The 26,048-nt window shown below is 37.5% G+C and overlaps 1 protein-coding gene across 1 annotated transcript in view; it reads left to right on the forward strand.

Moving 5' to 3' along the window:
- Window positions 1-26,048, forward strand: part of MAST4 (microtubule associated serine/threonine kinase family member 4) — a 243,741-nt gene that overhangs the window by 5,882 nt on the left and 211,811 nt on the right. The window contains exon 2 of the mRNA XM_074811703.1: window positions 10,972-11,093. Coding sequence (XP_074667804.1) covers window positions 11,043-11,093 — 51 coding nt within the window. The 5' untranslated portion in view covers window positions 10,972-11,042. The remainder of the gene's footprint in view (window positions 1-10,971; window positions 11,094-26,048) is intronic.

Consider the following 26,048-nt stretch of genomic DNA (forward strand, 5'->3'; position numbering starts at 1 on the left):
GTCATCTGCGAACTTACTGATGATACACTCTATGTCCTTATCAAGATCATCAATAAAGATGTTGAACAGAAATGGTCCCAACACCGAACCCCGAGGAACACAATCCTCAGGGACAATCAGTTTCCCTGAGGAACGCAATCCTCAGGGAAAATCACGAGGAACAACATCTTGCTAACCTTAAATTGGTCTTACACAAATACTGGTACCTAACACATACAGATTTCATTTTATAGAATCTTTAATCCAAAGATCCTAAAGCACTTTACACTAATGGAGTTACCTCATGATCTAGTGAAGAGCTAAAAACTTAAGAAATCTTGGGATGTATGTATTTTTTATTCTCTAATATTCCTGCTTTGATCAGCTTGCCACATCTGAGTCATCAGTCATTGAAATATGCTCACCAATTATTGCTATTTCCATATAACTAATGTGTGGTTGATTTGAAATGAATTTAGGGATTCTCAGTGTGGTTTTTACATCAGAGATTCATCACTCTACGAACACTAATTAGCAGAAAGATCAACAGCTTTATGGGCCATGAAGAACAAGCTGTTCTCTTATCCATGGTTTGGCATGTGCTGGCAGGACTTGCAAGGGGAAGTTTTTTCCCATTCATACAGGGGAGCGGTTGGCAGTGGTAGAAATCCAGAGTTTTCACAAATGTTATGCTGTATAAATTTTTCTTTCATTAACATTGTTGAAAATGCCAATTAGTTCATTAAGCCTTACAATGCAAAATATTTGGTACAGCTTCATGGATGGAGAAAATTGGGCATAAAATCACATGACTTTCACCTTGAAACCTCTTTGGAATTGGTACCTTCCTATTCCATACAGCTGCTTATCATAACTATGATGTGATTATTTTAGTGGCAACATTTAAAAAAGATTATTTTTATTAATGGTGGCCAGTTGGTGTAGATGAGGGAAGTGTTCCCTGTTTCCTCTGTACAATATCAAAATTGTTTCCCTTCTTCCAGTTATGGGACTAATTATGCATGTGCCTCTCCATAAAAAGCCCTGTGATTTCATAGCTGTCTTTGGGGATACCACTTGGTGGGCTCTGTTGGCTTGTCTCCAGCTCCAGAACCCAGGGTGCCATGGCATGCAGGGGAAGGATGGCAGCCAGTGCCCAAGCTCTATCAGATGTGCCTTTTTGTAGGAAACTTTACTTCCTGCATTTTCTTCCACTCGTATATCAGAGCAGAAGTATGTTTCAAAATGCTTTCATCTTCATGACGCGTGACAGGACTGGATATACTCAGTTTAGAAAGTCTTTTCAACTGCACCTGCCTGAGGGCCCTCCCCCACCGCAACAGAGGGAGGGTAGCAGCCCAGCACCAGTGTTAACACCACTCGGGTCCTGGCTACAAAAAGTGGGAAGGTTCAATAGCCAGGTGGCACAATATGGTTTATTCAGTAGCACTGCCTACCCATAGTGTCCTGGAGTCTTTTCACTGCCTTCCTCAAAGGCTTCCTTGAAGCACTCTACCACGTGTTAAACTTCTTCCAGAATTAGTAGAAAGAGATAGAAGTGAGCTATTCTATAATTACAGAGAAAATGTTTTTTTTAAAGCAGGCAGTATAAAGCTGTCTTCTACAGATGAAGTAAATCTAATCTGCTATAAAATACGCATTTTTAAATGGTTCTCGGTGCACTGGTGGTTGAGATGACATTAGGTTATATTTGTCATTGTCAGTTTCCTTCATCATTTAAGGCTTCAATCAACCTGCATAGTTGAGTTGATTTTTACTTTCCTGTGCACCTAGCAAGAGAGTTTCCATATTCTTTGACATGTCTGGAGTCTGCATGTTGTAATAGTCTGAGATGAGAACAGATGATATTGTATTCCTGTCTCATTATTTTCCTTTAACTCACTGATTGGTGCTTAATCATGCTTGTATCATCAGAACATGAGAAGTTGATTGTTGTTGAGATCAAAGCAAACTGTAGCAGTAGAATGCCTAATTAGCAGACATACTTGCAGCTTGACTGTTTTGAAGGGTGGAGAAGTACAGTTTAACCCTCCTTGGGATGCTTATAAAAGCAGCTTGAAAGTTGTTAAGAATCATTTGTCATAGTGAAAAATAAAAAGTGGAGAAAACAAATATGCATATTAAATTTCTGAGGTTTGAGTTATAGCTCCTTGAATATGCCAAGAGCGGTTGAATTAGCTGGCTCAAGTATGCTTAGCAGTGTAAGTGGAGAAGCACATGAAAGAACTTTCCTGGACTTAATTTAATCAGCTGACTATCTGAATCTGAGCTCTGTGAGGCTGCAGTCCTGTTATTGCTAGTACCTGAGCTCATTAATTCAAAACTGTCCCTGCAGTGTATTTATAAATAAATATAATTGCACATCAAGACTGCATTATCCTTACACCTAGAGGCTTAAGTATTCCTTTTTCACCTATGGACTCTGTTGAGTGGATATTGTGAAGCCAGTGGTCTAACCACAAGTGGAGGGAAATTGTACCTGCTTGCTCCAAGATGGATGTTTTAACAGAAGTTGAGTGTATAGCTTGAGAAATGTTTGAGAAGAGAGAAAAGCACTTTCTATGCTTAATCCTTAGAATGAAGGTTGAAGGCATGAGTGGAAAAGTTTAGATGTTTTCCAGAGAAAACAGGGGCAGGCTTTTCTATTAGGAGACTTCACCTTCTGAAAAATGGCTGTAAGCATATAGTTACAAATATTTTTTAATTATGTGGCACAGCAACAGATATGTGAAACAAAACCAGAGGTCATAGTAGGGACTGTAGAGAAAGTATTGTGTTGACACATTACTTCATGCTGTCATCTGTAATAGGGTCACAGGGCATTTTCTTCATAGTGCAATGGAAGGTGTTTGTATCTTATCACAATTTCTGTGAAGCAGGTAGCAAAAAAACAAATGTTGAGATGGTAGAGTTGGGAGCCAAGAATATTGGCAGCTGACTGAAGGAGCTGTTCACGTAGTGGTTGAACTCAGCAACAGTGAGTTTTCTGAAGCTCTTAAAATTAGAGCGTATGTATTCTAGGCAGAACTTTGTTGCAAGTCTGCCAGTACTTAGAGTTGCAGATAAGAGTTATCTGTGAGCTCTTGGTGTGCAAGATTCTTGATTTTGCAATACCGACTCTATATTAGAAGGAGCAATGCGGCTGTCTCATCACTTAGGTGTAGTCCAGTTTAATGTGCTTTTGGTAGCATCATGTGTTTAGTCTGAACCATAAACTTCTGGGTTTTTTTTCCTATTATCCGAGTTTCAGAACTGGACCTTCAAATTTTTCTAGAACAGGTGTAAATTGCAAGAAAGGGTGAAAGAGAAGCAGAAATATCTGTGTATTAGGGTTGTATTGTAGAATGAACCACCAATCCGCAAGTTTTGGAGATACATATTAAAGTATGGGAAAAAGGCTCTATTTGTTTGTAAGATAAAGAAAAGGAAGTAGCAGAATGTGCCCATCTCTGAGCTCACTGATAAATCAGGTATCTCCAGTATTTCAGCAGAGTTGGGAGGTGGGGAAGTAGAGTTGTAAGTGATAACTTCAGGCTGTAGGGTTTTTTTTATCATGTAGATATCAGTGTTACTGTCTGGCTAACACTGTTATTGTGGTAGATGTTTTTGGTATGGAAAACTTTAAAAAAATCCAAGCAAACAAAAACCCCAAAACCAAAAAACCAAACACCGCCCTCGCCTCTGGAATCTAAATAGTACTAGAGATTTGCTGATGATCCCCAGTGCCTTCCAAATATTTTATTGCTATCACAGTACTTCAGTAATAGATTGTAAATCATTAAAATATAAATGTAACTTCAGTGAGTATCTGTTAGTAGAGGAATGTTGAGTAATTTCCATATAAGCAAATTGTCTTTTAGGTGTCTTTCAGTGAGAGAGATTTGTTAAAAACATGGAAATGATATTTATTTCTGGGAGGAGAACTAACTGTATGTGATGATTTACTCTTGGTAATTGACTTATAAACAGCCTTGATTCTGGATCCCTTTGTAGTTAATGGACACTTGATTTTTTTTTATTATATATACTTTTTGGATACAGATCTATACCTGCATCCTACTAATTTCTGGTCCAAAACTGGATGTGTTTTGCCAATACTGATGAAATTTTAAGACAGTTTTATTGTTTGGTTGTTTTTTGTTTTTTTTTTTTTTTTTTTTTTAAGATAATAATCTCACCCCAAAGTTTTGCCTTTGGTGGGCCACATTTATTTCATGCATGACCAGATAAATACTGCTACTCCATCTAATTTGAGAAAATGAAACCCAGATAGAGCATTTTAAGGAGATTTTGTAGTACATCAAAAAGTAAAAAATATGAGGACTCTAATAGGATTTTTTACCGGGACTTCTTGTACAGTAATAAAAGAAATGATAATTGAATCAGTTGTATTTATAGGCTTAACTGAGTGATGTTATGTTTAGTGGGCAGATTGGTTGGAAGAAAAATTTAACCTCTTGCATCAGACTGGGAAATTGGCATTGTCCATTAACTTCAGCCATGTGCAGCTGAGTAATATGCAAAATGTGCTAGTTTTCTTAAGTTGTGGGCAATAAAAGAGGCATGAATAAAATGGTAACTCTTTTTTGTCTCCTGGTAGTCATTTGAAGTTTAAGCAAAGTTTGTTGATACAGCCACAGTAAAATAAGGCAAAATATTGAAAAGTTTCCTAATGATGCCTTTAAATCCATCCACTATGATTTTACTTTATAGTTACTGCTAATGGGAATTACGGGCTTTAATTCCACCCGCCACTGATGTGAGAATAAACCCTAAAATTTACAGCCTCCACCTCATTTCCTATAGCTGGGCTGTCTGCAACAGTTGAATTTGAAGCAATAAAGCAGAGTGCCCTAACCTGATGGTAAAATGTTAATGTGGAAGGCTCTTCACCTTTTACCTGACACGTTTCTGAAGCTGTAGTGAGGCTTTGCATATCTGTGGGACTGAAAGTGATAGTACGTGGCCTCCAGCTTTGATTTCCACTTCCCACTGCTCCTGCTGCCCAGGCCGTTTGTGCATGGCTGTGGCTGCTCTGCGATGTGCTGGAGCTGCCACTGCTGCTGGGGAGCTGAGATGGCAGGGGGTGGCTTAAGTCTTTCCTCCATTCGCAGTGAGACCTGTCAATGACCTGTTTTGTCTGGGTTTTTGGGAGAAAAGCAGAGAGAGTAGGAAGATGGAGAAGTATCCGACTGTGTTTCAGTGCATTTCTATGACCTAGAGTGATGTGCAGTAGGGTCCAGTTTTGTCTTCCACCATGGCTTGTTCCTGTTGCTGTGAGGTAGCTCATGCTCATAAGGCTCCCCAAAGAGAGGTGTGGAGTAAGCAACCCACTTGAAACTGTGCTTGGCAAATGTGTCTCGACCACTGAAGTCAGTTCTTGAGATAAGATTAGTTATTTCTTTACTTCAAAGTAGTGAGGGAAAAGAATCTAACTTTCTGAATGACTTTTAAATAATCTGCACTTATGTCCTAAATATATATAATTGATTTATCAAAACAATTAAGTGAGGTAAGTATTTCCTGGCCCTTGCCTTAAAGATGGCAAGGGGCTAGTTTGAAGGCTGCTATTTCACAACAGCTAACACAAACACATTGATGCTTGCTTCAGTTCAGTCTGTGGTACACTGTAATCATATGCACAGCTTCTGGTTTGGACTCATTGTGTCCATAGTTACTGTCAACCCAAACCCAGTTGCTTTCATTTAAGCAAAGTACATACCTGTCTTCCATTTACAGTTGTGTAATAGAGAACTGCTTTTAATATTTTCATTAAAAAATATTTCTGTAAACAAATATTTCCATCAAAAGCTTCCAAGATGCTTGGTCTGCATTTATCTTTGCATTTTGACTAATTACAAAACAGACTTTCCAGCAGTGCAAGCTACATTTTCCTAAATCCTTATGTAAAGGCAAAAACTTACTTGCGTGCCAGGTTTTCCCCATCATGTGCAATTGTTAGACTGCTGAAGATTTGAGACAAGTAATTTCTAAATCATAACTGAAAATGGAAAATTTTTAGGTTTTGGATTTAAATTCATCTAGTAATTCTCAGCCATTCCATTAGGATATGGATTTGAGAGGGGAAAAAAGGACAGGAGTACTTCAGTAGCAGGAAATATTCTTCTAACTACAATAAAGCGAAGGCCACCTTCTGTGACTAATCTTTGAGGAAGTGTATGTGGCTTTTTAGTCTCTTTTGGCCATATACAGTAAGTCATACAACAAATGTGCACACATTGGATGAAATAGAAGGAAGAAGTAACAAAGATTCTGCTTGGACTTTCTACAAATATCCATTATAAAGGAAGCTAGACATACAAGAGGCAAGTTCAAGGGGAAGATGACACTGAACTCCAGTGATGTATTCCCTATGTCCACTCACAATTATGTAATACTGTTAAATAATGCTAAGTTATTACCATTACATAATCAACATAAGTCACCTTTCATCAAAATGTGTTTAGATAAATGTGCTGAACTAACGAGGATTGCATTCAGATGTGGGAAGAGATGCCATTGGTTACAAACAGTGTTGTGACTTTAGGCTGTCTTGATAGTTTCAGCCACAGGAAGGGTTGCAGAGATGCCAGCAAAGCCTCTGCAGAAGTCATGGGAGGAAGTCAAAGGCCATTTTGGGATTGAATGGGACAGCAGTAGGGGAGCTGTATCAGTAGGTGACTCATCTGTATCAATAGCTGATTAAAGTTGTAAGAAAATTGCTACCAATGTGTCAATGCTCTGTTGTTAAATGGAGATCACCCTAGACACAGGCAGTGTTTATGTGCTTTGTAAGGGCCAAAATGCTGAATTAACATGGAAGGGATGAGGTGGAGTTGAGGTGAGGTCTTCCTCTCTGTCCCCCACAAGTCAGTTCACTCAAAAAGGAAAGTAGCTGCTTGGAGGATTAAACTTGAAAGCAGAAATGAATGCGATGTGAAAATCATTAATGCATTTCAACTCAAGTTTTATGTGTAATACTGATATTTAAATCACTTAAGAGCAAGGAAAAGCATAGATATGTGCAAATTCAAGGGGTTATTAAAATCTAAAAGGGGGAAAATGCATACAGTTATGAATGAAATTGTGGCAGGAAAAAGTGTAGGAGTACTATAGCCTCAAGAAAAAGTGGATAATCTAAGGGGATTACTGAATTATTTTTTTTAATGGAGCAATACAAAGAGTTGCTGACTAACTCACTGTGGGCAGGGGCTGTTTTATTGTGTGGTGATTTAATGCAGTGGCACCCTAATCCCTCAAAGAAATCAGATTGGGTTTTGGAAGAAATCTTTTTTTTTCTGTAAGAAATGTTGATGTTCCATTTGGTTTTGAAAGTGAAAAAGCCTCATTGTATTCCTGTGAAGTATGAACAACTTTTCTGATTTTAGGAAGCACAGAATTAAAGGTACAGTTGTTATTTTCTGGATGTTTTGTTGCAGTTGGCATTGCTGTTGATAACTGCTTATCTCCTGGTAGTGTATCTCTGTGTAAAGGTTAGTGTTATTAACAGATCAGAGTTTTATCTGTTACCATCTTTCTGCATGAACCATGGCTATTTTTGCTTCCATAGAAGGCATATTTATTATATGCTATTTCTGTGTTGAAAAGTGTAGATGGATGTACTATGAAAAGAAGAACTAGAGTTCTAGATAGTCTGACGCTTGCCTTAATTTCGGTGTGTTGTGAAATCTGTGTTGCCCTTGAGGGTCCCATTTGGGGTAAGGATGGGAGGAGAGATCATTCCAGCATCACACATGCTCACATTTTCATTGGCAATTTCAATCATGTCAGCTCCCTAAATAGGTACTTCACAGTATTCTAGAGGATAATCATGCAGGAGAAATAATGGAATGTTCAGTGAATTCTTACAGTGCAGACACTGGCCCTGATGCTGACTTAATCTACTCTGCTTTCTTGTCAGTCAGGCAAAGTCCTACAGTTGATGAAAGGGCTTAGTACAAGATTTTGTTGTTGTAAAGGGTAGGATTACCTCTCCTCTAGCCTCTGCGCCAAAATATCTTAGACTTTCTTTCAGATGTTTGAGCAAGATAAAAACTGGGTAAAATATAGGTGCCTGTAAAGGACAAAGAATAAAGGTTAGAGATGTTCTGTGTCAGCCTAGCCCTGCACATGGTAAGGTACAGGGTGCTCTACTCTGCTGACTGACTGACATGAACAGGAATCACAGTGTTAGCTCTCCATGTTTTGGATCTGGCTCCCATTTAAAACAAAAAGTAAGTTCAAGCATTAATGGTAGCACTTATTTCTCATATGCCTTTCTCTTCCTAGACCTCATTGACTTGTTATTTAAACATTTTTGGCTTGGGATCCAAACCTAAGAAAAACTACATTAATTTATGGACAAAACACAAATGATTGCCTTCCTTTTTTTTCTTGGGAAGCTCAGTGGGATTCATCTGAAATGAAAATTAAGGCAGTCTGGGAAAGGCTTAGTGTCTGCCAATGGATTTCAAGGCTAGTTTCAAACCTCTACTAGAAAGTGCATTGGTTAACCAAAGAGTGATGCTCTTCCCCAGTTTTAGAACAAGCTTTATTAAAACAGACCTGTTTCTTGCCTGCATTCTCCTTTGTTCTAAAGATCAGAGGAAAACTATTGCTTTTCAAATATTGGTTCCTACAATGATAAAATACACTAACAGTGTGCTTACAGTGATCAAGTTACAACTTGTTTTAACATCATTTTCCTGGTGGCTTCTAGAGTGGGTTAATACAGAGTTTCTAAGGGGGATTTGTGTAATGTATGTCTACTTGACAAAATAGATGTTGCCAAAGCATTTTACTGGTGTTACCATCAGTGGTATGATGTCTTGTTTGAAGCTGTCTTGACTTTGCTGAAATTTTAGGAGCCTTCTTGCAGGGTTTCATTACTGTGTTTGTAGTCTGCATTCTAGCCTGAGAGATTTTTGTAACTGGGACCCAGCACTAGGAAGTGTCTGGTTTCACACCAAAAACCTCATCTTACCATTGACTCTCAGGAGCGGAGTCAAAAAGCAAGTAAAGAAAATGTGTAGAGTTCTTTTAATCTGTCAAGCATTAAAGAAATAAAACATACCTGTTTAAATGCAAGGTATGTATAACTTAGTTTTTTCCATCCACTTTTTAATTTTCCTTTTCCTGCCCGGATGAGGTGGAGTTAACCTTCTGAGGTGGTAGATATAAACTGTAACTGACTGCATATGTCATTGGTATATTCCAGGATTGACATCAATGGAATATCAAAAATGTGGACATTGCAATAAATGCCGTAAGCTTTTGGTGTCATCCTTTTAGTTGAGGATGGTGGGAGCCTATGCAAAAAGGTAACTAGATTTTGATTAGAAACAGGCAGAGAGAGCAGATGGGAAATTAATTCAGTTTTTCCAGTTCTGGAAAATGTTACCCTGGATAATTGGGCAAGAAACCACAGCTTTGCTGTATATCTTTCTTCTAGTTGCAGGCAAGCTGTTAGTAAATTGGGTGAAAAATGTCTATGGATCCTGCTGGTAACAAAGAATAATAGCACATTTTGAAGAGTAATTGGGAAGCATTAAAAAGACTATCCTGTGCTGCTGCTTGGGAGCTATCTAGCTCACAAGACAGTCAGTTTCCAGAGACCTCAGCAACTGTGGATCTGCTGTTAAAAATGAGGATATGAAGCTGGGGCCTTTGATTTCCTGGCAAACCTGTGCCCATCTACCAGGGTGCAAATCATGTGTCTGTGGTCACACAAATGCACTTACACTTCATAGTTCTCTGAGGTGACAAGATTAATGAGGTGGGAATTAGTAATTTCAGGAAACAAATGTTTAGGATGTGTGGTTTGGAAGATGGTTTTCATTTCAACTGTTCAATCAAAATCTTGCATTGTGTTCTTGAACCTAGATTGGATTTAGACAAGGAAAATATTTTGAATTGTTGCTTTGCATCAGTTTGTTGGTGTTCTAAGAGAAGTCAGTTGCTTTAGTAGTGTGATTGTCTCACTTTTGCATAGTTTTCAGAGATAACTAAGAACTTAAGGTGGACATTTGCTAAGACCATTTGCTTGTCCTGTTCCTTGACAGTGGCTGAAAGTAAGCAAAAAGGAGTGGTATCATTACATGCTTGTCCCTCTTAATGTAATTCCCTGAGTATTCTCCCTGCTGCTGGCTTGCAGCTCAGGGTCTTCCTGAGTCAGAGATGCTCTCTAGTACCTGTGGGGAGACATCCAGACTGAGTGGTAGTGCTTTGATAGGGGGTCTGACCTTCCATTGCACGGGGTCCGAGCTTGCCTGGCTCACAGCTAGGCGGTGAGCATAACAACCGCTGAGGAGGGGTGTATCAACCACTCCCCGAGAGCCCCATGCGAGTGCTCCTGAGGAATGGCTGGCTTACGCCTTGGTGGTCTCCCCTTACTTGGGACACTAGGCAAGGATACTTTCTTGGGAATTGAGTTGATACCTATTAGGTAGATCATAAGGTTTTTTGGAATAGAAGCAGAATAGTCCCCACTCACAGGGTGGTGTAATTGTTATCCACATAGTAAGTGCCTTACTCCGGTAAACCTCACGTTGTATCTTGGACTTGTGACCTTATTCCTTCAAGCGGTAGATAGTGGCATATTTTTATTTTATTTTTATTTTAATTGTTATTTTATTTTTATTTTTGGCTAGCCTTTAGAACTTAGTTTCTTTGGTTCAGACCCACCATTCTGGATGTTTGCATCTGTTGTTGCATTAATTGTGTTTCTAGGTATGAAAAAGGTACACTTGAGACAATATTGAAAAAATTAATTTGCTTCAGAGAAGTGTAGCTTGTGGAAGGGTGATATGAACAGCTAGCAAGTGAATAGTAGAAATTCTGTTTTGATGGTCAGGGCTGTAGTGAAAGAAACAAATGTTTTAGAGTGGTAAGAGCATTATAGTAAACTCTGTCCATTGTATTGCCTCATCTGTAACATCTGATACTTTAACACACTCTTTCTCAACTTGACAGGCAAGTATCTGCTTCCCAATGCAACCGGACAGCAGCAGTGGCAACCTGTAGAAACCTCAAATCTTGTTCGCATGCACTACCAAGCACTTGGGCAGTCAGCACCTTCGCTTACTGCTGGTTTGGTGAGTAATTATTTTCAAAGCTAGGAGTGTACAAAAAAATGGTATTGCATCTCTGTATCTGTTGGTGGGGGGATGGGGATCAAACCAGAACTTATTTCCAGATCTACCTCTCCGCCTTAAGCTGCATTGTTAAAGTACCTAATGCATTCCTGCATACAACATTGCTTAATATGTTCAGTGCAGCAGAATAATGTTTATGGTCGTAGTAATTCTGAATTAGGTTAGTGGATTTTGCATAAAGTCTGGGATGACTGTTGCATTAATGTTGCTGTTTGCATTTAAATTATTTCTTTCTAAAAAAAACCCCAAACAAAACAAAAATAAAAGGCATAAAAGGTGTGCTTTTTAATGGAAGGTAACTGTCCTTTTTCCTGAGCATTCGTTTCTATCAATGTCTTTGTTTCCACTTTCTGCAGGACTCTGTCCTCACGGGAACATGGGGTTGTATGAAGCATGAGGTTAATTAAGTCTTTGGGATAAAGATTATAAGGGAAGAGAAGGGGGAAGAGATGCCTCATATACAAACTTCCAGCTTTTTATTTTCAAGCATCTATTATGCTGCTTTGTGCTTCTGTATATTAAGATCTTAAGAAGTGTTGAAATTTAATGAAGGACCCTATATACTAGCCTATTTCTTTTTTTTTCGAAGAATTACTTTAATGATTGTACTTCTTGTTGTATAAAAAAGCAGAAAAGTTTTATTAATCTTTCCCCTCCTTCCCGCTTCTGCCTTTTGGCTGGTTATTAAAACTTTGCTGATCCATGTCTACTTTCTAAGGGAAACTTGTTTGTTTGGTTGTATTTTTTTTTTTTTTTTTTACACAATGTTCAGGTTAAAGAAGGCTATGATCAGACAATGCTGAACAGATAGCACCATGCCAGTTTTTCATATCATACTGGTATGTAGATGGCTGGTTTCTGCATGAGACTATCTGAAATAGTATTTCACTTCAGGTGCAACAAATCTGCTCTTATAAATGTAATCATAGTTTCCGCGTAGTGGTGGTAATTGTGTCTCTTTGAGGCCGATGTGGTTTATTGGACTCCACACCTGTTACAAATACTTGATTCTATTGGAAGTTCTATGTTTTGAGCCCTGATACTTCCAGGGAATTCAGTATCAATGTATGTATTTTTGTTTTCTAGTTTGTTAGGAGAAACATAGTTCATTGTGAAGGAAGTATTTGGATTATGTATAGTTGAAATGAAAAGGAAAATAGATTAATGGTCAGTAATCAACTTAAACTGCATCAAACTCAAACTGCATTTTTTTCCTTCTTTTCTGTAGTTGGGAATTAAAATAATTTCTTCTAATGATCTAAATTAACTAAATTTAAGAACTGCTGTGTTTCTATTTGATTCTCTGTTTCTGTTTGCACAACTATTAGGTGTAATGCTACTAGCATCATTGTGCTTTTGTTTTGGTGTAATGCTTAAACTATAGGAAGAGGAATATTCAGCAGCATTTTGACAATAAGTATTTTAAATGGTCATAAAACAACAGTCTAATGAAAAATTCAGTGAGCCATGCTTCCTTAAGGGCCTTTCACTCATCACCTATTGAGTTTTATGGTATATTTGTTTGCCACAGATGTCTTCCTTCCTGTCTCTCCACATCTTTTATCTGAGCCTGAGTGCACCTTCTTTCATGCTGGTGCAAAAGCAGGTGAGAGCCTTTTTTGCAGGCAGATCTGAGCAGGCTGTGCACGGGGTGGAGATGCAGGTTCCTCAAGTATTTATTTCTTATCTGGAACTGCTGATCAGACTTGCCTCCTAAGGATATTACATTGTCACATAGGCAGAGCTCTTTTCAAGCCTTCTCTGACAAATACTTTGCTGTCAGACTTCCCAAAGACTCTGGCCGTTGCTTAAAAGGGGCCGTAAGTTAGGGGTCACTTGCCCTCCTCCCCCCCTTTTTTTTTTTGGTCTTGGTTCTGTGCTTTGACAGAGTCGAGTTTGGGAGGCTTAACATTATGTTCAAGTAATGGGAGCTTTTAATTATATTTAGGAAAGAGTTTGATGTTACACAGAAGATACTTGTATGAAGAATTCCCATGTAGCTGTTCAGTCTTGAGCTGAAATGATTTTAAGTGTAATGTCTCCCTCATCTGAAAAATTATTAACCCATTATTTGTTCCTCTACTAGGACAGATCATTCTTGCTGGGGTTGATAACCAACTGATGTGAACCTGACTTTGAGCAGTGATTACGTGTCAGTATAAACAAGAATGACAAGCTAGCAGCTCAAAGATTTGTACTAGTGTTTAGTGGAATGGGAGATGGGGTAGAAAAGACTTTTCCCTTTTTCTGTCAAGAATTTGTAAAAACTTTCTTAGATTACTTACTGTGTCGCAGATGTAAATCTTTTCAGTGGTAAATCATAGATTTTTAAGTGAGTTATGGAATATTGATTAAAAACGGGCTGCAGGTGTTGCTTTAGATTGAGTTCAATAGCTATGCATGATTCACTCCTGTAATAGAGGCAGTTGGACTATAAATGAAAAATACAGTTTCCATATAGAAACATGTAAGTGGGTTAAAAATGTGCATGGGGAAGGCTGATTTTCAGATGAATAGGCATTATATTGGATTTGCTGGGGACTCTTAATTTAGAGGTGGCTAAGTGACAGTCTTGTTACTCATCTACTTCCATGACAGGCAGATTCTGTAGTGGTCACTCAGACAATGGGAGTCTGCAGAGAGTATTAACATAGAAACATTAATAAAATGATACAAAATGTCTTCAACACTAAATGGAAAGTTGAAGCTGAAGTGAGGGGCAGTTCTGCTTTAGGATGTTCTCTCAGGTCAAGTGTGGGTCTGATCAGTCTCTTCCTCTCTATAGTCAGTGGAGAACAACACATGCTCCTGGAAGACAACTCAGAGTGTGTGTCTCAGTGCCGTGTTTTGTGAGAGTGTAGGGAAATTGTGGTAGGGCTAGCTTATTTGGCTTTCCCTGCCCTGTAGACTGACGGTCATCTTGCCTGATTTCAGGTATCTATTTCAGGGTACAGTGAATCAGCCCCTGAAAGGTTCTTTTCACCTTTGGGGAAGGCAACAATATTTTGACAGTTGGTGGCAGGGGGGAGGAAGTAGGGGAAAAAAAAAAAATCAGGAGGTAAATCTTGAAAAAATAGTATGCTAAAAAGTAGTAAATGCCTCTAGTCATACCTAGACAAAACATCCCATTGACATGACATCCCAATGACATAACACTGGGAGTTATCTTAAAGTTGCTGCCTCATTCAGTGTCCAGAGTTTGGGAGTACTTCTCCTGTCCTCTCCCAGCCCTTCTGCCACTCCACAAGTGTTTACAAATACCATTACTACTTACTGTTTTGACTTGTCCATTTTTATTACTGTTAGCAGAATTTTGGGAAAATACTTTGAAATAAACTGAAATAAAGCCATTTTTATTAATATTTTGTTGTAATAAGCTGATGTGCTTAAAATTGTGATAATGAGTCTTAAAGTAACTGAACAATTACTTACCATTTTATAGGCAGAAAGATATTTTGCGTGGGTGGCATGGACTGAATGAAGTTCCCAGTTTTAACTTTTTCCGGATAGCTGCATACATAAAAACAGAAGAGACCTGAACATAAGGTGCCTTTATGATGCATGATGATAAATGTATAGATGAAAGGAAAAGAATTTGTCAAAATTAATTGGGTAAAACTTCTGTAGATTTGCTTTGTCTTTGCCATGGGTTAATATTAAACTCCTGTTCTATTTTGGGGTGGGGGGTGTTCATTTCTGTCTGTTTGGGGTTTTTTTGGGTGTTTTTTTTTTTTTTTTTAGAAAGTAATCTACTTTAAGGAGCATAAAGTCTTCCATTTTATTTATCTGTTTTATATAAATTAAAAGAAAACCACAGACTTCTCGCAGTCTAGAGAGCTTTTTAAAGACAGCATATTTCATGACTGCTGAACAGTAACTTGCTCTTTGAAATATCCACATAATAAAAATACACCATAAACATGATCCTCAAATGAGGATATGTACGTTGTAATAGACTTGGCTTTTAAATTCAATCAAGACTGTTGCGTAACTTCATCTTTATGGCAAGTACTGAGCGTAGGTTGGCAGTTCCTTCTGTTGTGGAAGATGAGTATTCATGGTATGAAGTAAAGCAAACTCAGAAAGGCATGTTGTTTCTTCTTGGAAACTTATAAGATGTCAGTGAAATGACTAAATTTTTACTTGGTTTAATAATGGAACATCTTTGACTACTAGTAAATAGTATCTGGCAACTTACCAAAACTGGAAGGATAAAACTGCTTATACCCTTTCCTGGTAAGCAGTGATGGGATGTTTTATCCAGGTATGACTAGAAGCATTTACTACTTTTTAGCATAGTATTTACCTCTATTTTTTTCATGATTTACTTCCTTTTACCTTTTTTTTTCCAACTTCCTCCCACCCCAACTGTCAAAATATTGTTGCCTTTCCCAAAACAACAGAAGACTGAATGTGCAAGCATGTATACTTTAGTATACCTGCTTTTTATTGCCACTTTATCTGTATTAATTTGTAAGAATGGTCTTATGGAAGCTGGAGGGTGGTAATTATATAGAGTGCTGTTTTATAAGATGGATTGCTGAAAAGAAGCAAAGTAAGAAATGTTCAGTGTCTATGAAAAGCAGTTTTGCTTCTTCAGAAAGGGCTTTGCCTCTTCCTTTCTTTTAAATATTATAATACTGAAAATGAGTGTCTATTAAATATGCCATTAACTTCAGCTAAATTGACATAATGTTGACAGTTGTTATGAGAACTGTTTCAAAACTAATTATGCTAATTAGAATGTAACTACCAGTAATTGCATGTATTCAAACAGCACAGCAACACCCTTTTGTGTGTTTTATTTCCCAGATGCAAGACAGCCATTTGTTGCCTGAGAAGCTGCAAAATTATAACCTAGATAATAAATGATTGCAAACACATAAAATACATTCTTTAGAAACAATAATTGGTTAGATAAGTGAATGAGAGTATCTTGAGCAAACCACAATTTATAAAAAGGACTTTATGTAAATGTTTTATTTTAGAATTGTAGGGAATTTTTCAAATCAATTAATGTCTGTATTCAGTTTTATGGAATGAGTATCAGGCATAGCTGAATTTATTTTTAAATACACTTATTAGAGGGCGAAAGGAACCTGCATCTGAAACTTGGGTTGCTTTAAATTGTCGCTCTTTCTGTCCAGGAATTCACGTCTTCAATGCTTAAGGTTGTTGGTTGTGTCTGTGAACAGCTATTTAATACTTTACAAGTTAATGAGCGTGTACAAGGATGGCAGTTGTGAGAAACGTGAAGAAGATATAATAGAAATTGCTTTAGTAGCTATCTTGGGTCTGTCTCTAAAATCTCCCCAAAATAGTTAGCTAGTTTTCAGAAATACTGAGTCTGAACTGAAGGAGTTATTTGAATGCTAAGCCATTGTATAGATTTGAATGCCATATTCTTGTTTTGACTTAAAACCAGCTCAACATCAAAGACTAATCACTGAGAATCTTTTTAAAATGGGAAGTATTTATTCCTATGAAATGGTAAAATTGCTACGTAATGGTAGCAGGTTTTCCGTGCTTCAACTGCTTCTAGCTTATAAGACTAGAGAGTTGTTCTCCCTTGTGTATTTTATTTCACTAACTCCTTACCCATGAATATGTATTTGCATTCATATTTCTTTATCTGTATTTGCCTTCTAACAGATTCTTAATTGCAGTTCTAATTCAGTGGTTCTAATTTAGTAGTAGAGAGAGGGAAATGAACATCCATCTTCATAAGCACTCCTTTATACTCAATATTTGTACACAGTAAAAGGCTGGAGTAGACCTGGTCCAGAGCCCTGAAACTATAATACTTTTTGACAAACTGATGCAAGAAGTTGATGACTGGGTGCTCTGTTTCACAAATCTGGATGTATCTCTATATCATTGTTTTTTAAATAGTCACTGCACATTTGGGTTTAAAACACATTTGTATATTCAGTTTCTTGACAGAGTTCTAGATGTTTGACTTCTTTCCTAAATTGTCCGATCAAAACTAATGGCTTTATTAATTCTGATGCTTTTCTTGCTCATTCTTGGTGGATGAAATACAGAAGTGGTGATGGCCGGGGTTAACTCTCCTCCCATTGAGAGCTTTTGATTTCTCAGAATTGAGAACAGATCTTGTGCTGCAGAGTATCGTTAGTTAAAGAACAATGGGAAAAGTAGTTTAAATAATAATATCTCATAGAAGACTGACCTAGGTTGAAAAGTCTTGCAAGCGTATCCAACATATGTTCGAAACGTACCCACTTGGTGGTGAAGTAGGTCTCCTCCCATCAGCCTTAGTTAGCTTCCAGCTGACAGGATGTATTTGAGTGTATTCTAGAACTCAAAGGAGATGTTACTCCAAGTACTTTGCACAGTTTATTAGAGCTGAATGTAGGTATAATCCTCTTCTGTATCCTATGAATGGTATAAAACCAGTAGATATCAAATGTGTGTAGCAACTAGCATTATATCCCTATTTTGTACATGAACACCATGCTTCTATTTTCCAGGTATCCCATATAATGATCTTCCTCCCTCATGAGAGACTTTCCCCAAACAGTGAAAAGTCTCACTAGGACCGGTTTCTGCTTCTAGATGATGAAGAAGCTGGGGCTGTTAAAATTACCTTCCTTAGACTGTGTTGTCAGCTGAGTGTGCCTTATTCTTTTAGATTTTCATTTGGTCTGCAGGACCCGTGCAGTAGAGATCAGCGAGCTAGGTTAAATGTAGCGCTTCATCCCTAGAACTGAAGCTTCTGACTGTATGTTAGTAATGACTCTGAATAAGGGTTTATTCTGCTTGTCTGCTGTGATATTTGAGTTCTCTGTGTGTGATGTTAGTGGTGGTTATCTTAAAATGTCGTCTAGAATTGTATTGCCAGTATCTTTTAAAAAGAAGAAAGTGGAAAAAGTGGAAAGTGTTATAAAAGTGAGGCCACAAACTTTCATGCTTGTAAAATTAGCCACATGAGAAGCAAGGGAGTAATGGTGATTTGGCAGTAAACTATCCAACTAGAAGAAATTGATGTGTAATCATTTATAGTGTTTGAAGTTTAGACGCCTTTCTGGGAATACAGGCTTTCTCAGCTTGTTACTGGACTTTGCTTAGAGGATAACTGAATAAAATTTTATAATCTGTGATTAACAAGGAATAAGACTCAGGAATTTAGTGATGGACTTTCCTGGCCTTAGATCAAAAGCTTCTGCAACCCCTTAAAGGATTTGTAGGGGTGGAAGTGAGAGGGAGATAAAGAGGGTAAAAAGGACATGGAGAGCAGGAAGAAAAGAGACTGGAAAAATGACTGGCACTGGGGTGGATTTAGGAAAATTTAGCTATAATGTTGTCTCCTAGTCTCCAACACAAAAAGCGGAAGAAAACTGACTACTGGATTTCATTGTGTAGCCAGTAATCACGTTAATTCAAACACTGATTCATCTATAGTTTTTAACATTTAATGAGAAAATATTTAATAAGAAGTTGCTTGAGAAGCGTGTGCTGATGCACAGATCTACTGCTGATGGTCTGATTTCCACTCTCGGAAGTATGTGTTAAAATTTTAAACTAATGTCACTCACAGCTCTAACTTTAAAATAAGTCAGATAAAATAGGCATGGGGTAATACTGTTGTAAGTGTAGGAAAATCATTGTCAACACTTCTGCTGTCTGCAGTCGGGTTCTGAAGGCATAGTAAGAGGTGCTGATAACCTGAAAGTGAGTACTCCTTGTGTTGCCTAGGTGGGTAGCAGTAGGTTAGGGCATTATTTGGGTTTCCTATGGAGCAAGTACAACCTCCCTGACTGTTCTTAGCAGTCCTAGGAATTTGGTACCTATGCATAATTAGGATGAGATTATTAATTTAAAAAAAAGGCTGTAGAGGCTAAGGTACTGCTCCACTGAACTGAATTTTAATAGCGAAACCATGTGTTGTCAAGACACTTCATCTTAAGCATTGTAGAAATTTTTTTCCTGATGCTGCTTGAGACTAATTATCGCTGTAGAAAACTTGATTTCTGTTGTGGCAGTTTCAGTTTTCAGAAATGTGAGTATTGGAACTCTGAACTTCCTAGTGAAGTTTGGCCTAAAATGGTGGATTTTGCTTGGAAGCTGATGAGGTATACTCCTTTCTGCTCAGTTTCTTTGCTGTGGTGCAGTATCCTTATATTAAGGGATGACTAGATATGGCACGTTTTTAAATCGATGCAGTAACATTTTTGTTTTCCTCTCTGTGTGTCAACATGCTTTCATGCCTATGGTACTTGCAGAGTGATTGTAATGTAGCAGAGGATGGAAGCAGACAGAGTGGGAACAGTAACTCTCATTCCTCAAGCTGAAGTACTCCCATGATTCTGATGATGGCTATAACTCTCAAAACAAAGAGACTCAAACTGAATTGAATGACACTGCTGACTTACAGGCACTGGAGCAGGGAGGGGAAATATAGTTTATGCAGATCTCTCTGGTGGGAATGGAATTTCCTCTTCTTTGATTTTGCTTAGTTCCAAACAAGCAGAAGTATATAGCAGGGATTTTTCTGCAGGCATTTTTCAATTTGAGAACGTACTGCAGAGCCTACTTTTGTGTTGGACGATGAGCTGCTACCTCTAATCTCTTACGTTCCTAGGTTTAAAAGCAGATGCAGTTTTACTGACTTAAGTCTTTGAGTGGATTGACTGCCACAGTTTGGCCTTGGCACGTGCTGCTGGGTATTTGTACCTCTGGGTTTTAGTCAGACTTGTACATTCAAGTGGAATCAGATGTCTTACTGTAAACTGCAATTCTGTCCTGTAGAAGCAGGTGGGAATGTGGACTTTGCTAATTTTTACCTTACATTACCTGTTAATATTCCTGCAAGCCCTCCCTTGGGCTGATAGAACAGCACTTTAAATTATTCTGACTTCACTGGTGAAATGCAGTCACCATGTTTGTTCCACTCTTCTGTATGCTGTCACAGTGGACTGGTGATTTTTAGCATCAACTCTTGTTTTCATCTCAATAAAGCTAGAAAACATTTTACTTTTTCTTTCATCACAGTATGCCCTATTGTGGTGCATATGTCTATATCCAGTTCCATCATATTTTTAGTAAAGCAATAGTACATTCTTTCATTGTGTTGTGGAGATTAAAAAACCTAGGTAAGTGCTCAAGTCAACCTAGTGTCATTTGAGTAAAAGATGTAATAATCAGCAGGAGATTGGTTAACTGCTACTCTTTCATGAATACCTTTAACCCTTGATTGTTGCTGAATATCTGCAATTATGTGGTGCAGTGGAAGATACTCAGTGTGTGGTCAGTTTAATTCAGAAATTATGATTGGCTTTGTAATGGGCGGAATAACTTGATGATAATATACACTTGGCTGATCACAAATTCCTAATTCTCTGTGTTAGGTTATCTATTCTAAAAAGGATGAAAGTTGTTAGTAAGAAGCAAAGTTGAATTACGAGATTGCCTGCTGTAAATAAGGGAGGAAAGAGTGAGCTCAAGTTAACTGAGAAAAACTAACCTACAACTGAAGTGGAATCTCAGTGTATTTCATTAATTATTTGGCCAGTAAAAGCATATCCTGAATGAATTCCCTAGCATGATGCTGTTTTTCCAGTAACCTGTAATTATGAATAAATGGGTTTTTTTTGTATGCTTGTTATACGTGCTCTTCTTATCAAATATGGGACAAATTAAAACTAGTGATCAGTAGGAGATTATTCTGAACTTCTGTAGTTTTCTGGAGTTTTATTCTGAACTTCTGTAGTTTGGTTTGTAATGGATCTTAGGTCTGTGGGGAGTCAAGACTTTGGCAAGGTGAACTACCTTCTGAATTAATTTGAATGTTGAAATGCTTAACTACTGCTCTCTAATGAAGGAGGGTGCTCTTGTGAAAAAGAATGACCACGTAGTGAGAAGTGTTGAATCTTACAGTGGAAATAACAGCATTATACTTCTTTAAGGGAAAGTACATTAATATGTTATCTCATTGAGAAAATGTTTCAGTACTGCAAGTATTGAAATTCAATGCTTCTAAAATGGAAAATGGGGCATCAAAATAAAGGAGACTAGAGGCATCATTGTTCAGAGTGATTTAAAAATAAAACAAGAACTTAAACCCTTCCAAAGTTTAATCATTGTGGTTGGAATGCAGCTTGTCTATTACAGTTTTCACATAACCAAACTTCTAAGTATCTAGGAGGGTTTACTCAGAGTGTAATTGCTGCTGTTACTGTTTTGCCATGAGAATTTTTTAAGAATTTGCTTCCTTTTCCATATACAGAATCTAAAATGCTCTGAGCCAGGTGTTAGAAAATGGCTCAATTTAGAAGATTCTTTTTATTTGTTCTCCAAAAACTCTGGAGACTACAAACTTTCAGATTTAAAATGATGTAACTCCTGTATGTTTTTTGTTTGGCATTCCTTGGGGAAATACTGAAACAAGTAGTTCAGCAACTTTTTTAAAAGGCAGAACACTTCGTTACGTGTGTAACTACTCAGTTCTTGTTGAAAAGAGATCCATGAGGGAAACAGACTGTACTCCTGATGTGCCTGTGCTTTCAGAAATAAATTTATTTTATGCTATTGTATAATTACGGAAAATTGGGAAAATTGGAGGGCTTGCTATCTTGGTTGGATTGGTGATTCATCTATGCTTTTTGCTGCAATAAGAAATGCAGTGTTTGATGCAAAAGGCAGAACCAGTGAAGCTGAAACGTCTGTTGTAACCAATGTTCTATATGTTCTGTCATTGAAAGGGAGGTTGATTACTTATTTAAAACTTACTTGAATAAGTTTGCTTCTTCAACGATTATTTTTCGTCTGATATTTTCATGACTGATGTATTACCTCTAAGCCCTCTGAATAGCTAAACCAGAAAAGGGTTGGTGCAAGTAGGATTTTGTTTGCAGGTGGCATGAAAACCCAGTATGTACCTATGCTGTCTATGGAACGTGCATCCTTTTTTTTATGGCTACTCTTACAGGTATAATTGAGACTGTTAGCAGGGTATAGGTTGTTTAGTATGAAAAAGCAGTATATTTTCAAGAACCTTAAGATATGATCAGAAAACCAATAGTATTTTCTTTTTTCAAGAAACACCACAGTCAACTGTACTGCTTTATGTATAAGAAATTGTTGCACCCCTACCCTGTCCTGTGGCTTGCCACTTCTGTATATTTATGAGCTCTAGAAGAGGAGAATTACAGTTTTGCTAACTAAGGAATTTTGAATTTCTCCCTGCTCGTTATGCGCTCATAGGAAGCAGTGCCTTGAAAACATCTGGGTGGTCAAGCATGTCTGTTTTCTTTTCCTGAGGGGTACTGGTTATCATGTTGAGCCCTGAAAGGGAGCTGTTGGTTTCACATGGAACATTTATTTCATACCTTTTCTAAGCCCTTAAAAGGGACATTAGGCAAAGGTATACAGGGGTATAAATGACTATGTAGATGAAATACTGTAACTTTTGTGCTTTGAATATTAAAATGTGTATTGTTTACATTGTCTAAAATTGTATGTGACTTATGCCATATTAGTAGTTAATGACGATGTTATGGTTGTTCCTCGATTCTGTTAAATGAATTAGTTTCTGAGAATTGCAATGTATGTTAGTAATTATTAATGAATTGTCTTCATCAATCTCATAATTTTAAAAAAGGTACCTTTAGCTCCTAACACTCTAAAATGGGTGAATTGCTTTCCCTGTTTCCTAAAGTAATGTGCAAGTGTTGGGGTCACCATTAGCCGGTGTCCTTATTTCTCTGTGCGGGAACAGGAATGACACAACACCAATATGATGATCAGATCGTCCACCTTTATTTCCCAATCCTGGTTACATTTATATTCTACTAAGTTCCGTACACACGCTCATCTATCTTCTAATAGGCTACAGGTTATCTGCACGTGCTGTTCATGCGCCTCTACAAGCATTTGCATTGGTTAACTGCAATTAGTACGTAAAGCCCAAAACTTGCCAAAAACTCCCTTGTCTCATACCCTGTTTTGCTCAGACTTGTGTGCTTTTGCTGACCACAGGTGTTTCTCACTTCTCTGCTATCTTGTGTGTTTTTGCCATCTTCATCCTTGCATTCTTCTGCCTGCACTAACTTCCCTCCAGTGTGGCCCAGACTCCTACATGCAAGTTCATATATCACTGCGTATCTTCTATGGGGTAAATGAAATCTTGGAAAATAAATAATGAAAACCAAGTGGTGGATTTTCATTACCCTGTTCAGATAGCTTGTGATAAAGCTGGCCTATATCCCCTCACTGATTCAGTATCTTAAATATGCTTTCCTGTTAATAGTGAAACAAACGAGCCATCTGTGATTGTGTAAGAGGAAATTCTTGCTCTGTATATTGTAGAGCTACAGTTCTCTCTGCTAGTCTGTACATAATAGACTAAAAACGTATCTGCTGCTTTGGGTGGATTACAGCTGTCCTTATCTCAGTGACAGCGTAAGCGTGGGTCTGTCAATTTTGGCTGCTAATTTTGATGAAATGTCTCACTTTCAATACTGTAGCCGATTTCAGTGACACTTCACAGAGCAACAGAGCTTTTAGAACTTGAAGTAGCAAGAGGCAGATGGATAGTGTGTTTCCATAGCCTTTTTTACCTCAGAAAACATTAAAAGCATTGCCTTAAAGAAAACTCTTGAGGAATGTAACAGTAGATAGTGATACTATAAGTTTCTGATTTATGTAAGATGGCTAGGTGTTGATCTGTGTAAAATTCTTTAAAAATTGTCTTCATTTTGATTCACTTCCACAGTGTCTCACATAAAAGTAGCAGAGATTCCTGATATCCGAGCTTCAGTAGCCCAATAGTTCATCTTCCTCACTGCACATAGGAATAACTAAAAGCTTTCTATTCTACAGCGGTATTTGGTGCTGCAAGTAGTGATTCAGACTGTAGCTCCAAGAAATACATTCAGTAGTATTCCTTATAACCTGTTCACCATCCAGAGAAATAGTGTCTCTTTCTCCTTGCAATCTAAAGGTAAACATCTGGTTAAAAACAAATCCAAAAACACACCGATGTACAGAAATCTCACCTTAAAGAAAAAGAGTTTGTTGCATGTATGTTCTTGATCACAAAGGAGATTTACTTCATCCATGTGACCATGGAGACTTGCAAACCCAGAAGAATATCAAGTCTTCTAGGAATGATACTTCAGAGCTGATGCTCTAAAGGCTTTCAGAGCCTGTGGCCTTCCTATCCACTATGAATGAAATGTGAATCAAATTCTGGCAATATCTTTGACCACCTCCCAGTGGTAGACCCCATGCTGACTCTTTCTTCTCAAGCCACACCATAGGTCTCAAAGTTTTCAAACACAAATTTGTTTGTGTTGCCACAATTCTGCTGGCAGGAGACCTATAGAAATTGGGAACTGGTTCTTAAAAGCTTGAACTTGAAGGATTAGAATGATACAATAGTAATTGTGTATTGACTTGTGATGTGACGATAACAATATATAGAAAAGATGTGGATGAAGATCCTTAACTCGGCTACAGAGGTTAGGTCTGGTTTGATGCATGAATTTTTGTGTGTGTGCTGGGTGCACATACGTGTGGTTGGCAGGTTAACTTGCACTGCTTCACACATGCAAAAGCAGTATTTGCATGAGTTTGTTTCAAAACCATTGTAACTACAACATCCAACAGGGCACACTCTGGTATGCTCTAGTTATTTCTCTCTTCTCTAATGTGCTTAGAAAAAGGCTGCATAGGAATTAGTGTTAAACACTTCCATATTTTTCCATTCCTGTACTTGTAAAAACAAGTATCTGTAGTTATAGTGTGTCCACTTACCTGGACTTCTGAAAATATGGCATGTACAATATTTTAATTTTTCTGCTAATGGTCACTTGAATAGTTTTATCAGTGGACAAAAATACAATGAAGAGCTCCCTTTTTTACCAGTGCTGGGGAAAAATAGTTCCTATTCTTTTGGATTGCAAGTTATCAGAATGTAAGGCAATTATTGCATTGCTTGTGTTCTATTCTAAGGATTTGATTTTTCCATTTGGGAAGAAAATAATGATTTTAAAAACCTGGGATGCTGTAGAGTATTTAAAGTAAAGGAAATATCCCTAACAGAAATAGATTTAGAGGGCAGAGTATAAGTGAGTTGTTCCATGGTACATAATAAATACAATTTATCATATGCTGCCACCATGTGTAGTATGAAAGTGGCAGCCACACATGGGATACGTGTATACATAAAATTAAAATCAAATTTAATTTTCATTGTAAAACTGTAGTTACATATTCATATGTATTTTCACATGATCAAGTTTTATCTTTTAATTGGGTGATTTTGGTAATCACAGTAATTTCTAAGTTCTCTTACTTCTGTCAGTGAATATTCTTTTCTAAGTGAAGCAATATGATTAGTGCAAAAAAATAACTGTTGAATGAGGAAATAAACTCTCTAAATCTGTGTAATTGTCCTGAAAACTATCTGCTGCCACATTCCTTTTCAGCTTTAAATAAACCTGTACTTAGGGGTATGTATCTAAATTAATTCTGAAACATCCTCCACATTTGATCAGGTCAAATGCTGCATTTATGGGGGAAAGATTTTGGAAAAAGTTGAGGCTATTAATCATCTTTCCTAAAATAATTTTGCCTTCCCTGATGGGGAAACAATTTAAAAAACCAAAGTTTCCTTCTTCATATTCCGTTTACATATGCTATTTTGTGGTGTGTGTACAACTGAAGTGTGCCATTCTGCTACAAGTGATGTGAAGGAATGTCTGAGGCAGTTTGCTGTATTTTGTATGTATATAAGGATAGTATTGTTAAAACATTCCAAAGACCATGTTTATACTTCATGATTTTCCTTCTAAACCACAACTTTTTCAATATCACGATCTTTTCTGCCATGATTTTGATAGTTAATATTACTGAAATAATAAGCTGAAAAGT

Source organism: Strix aluco, chromosome Z (genome assembly GCF_031877795.1).
Source record: "Strix aluco isolate bStrAlu1 chromosome Z, bStrAlu1.hap1, whole genome shotgun sequence".
NCBI classification, from domain to species: domain Eukaryota; kingdom Metazoa; phylum Chordata; class Aves; order Strigiformes; family Strigidae; genus Strix; species Strix aluco.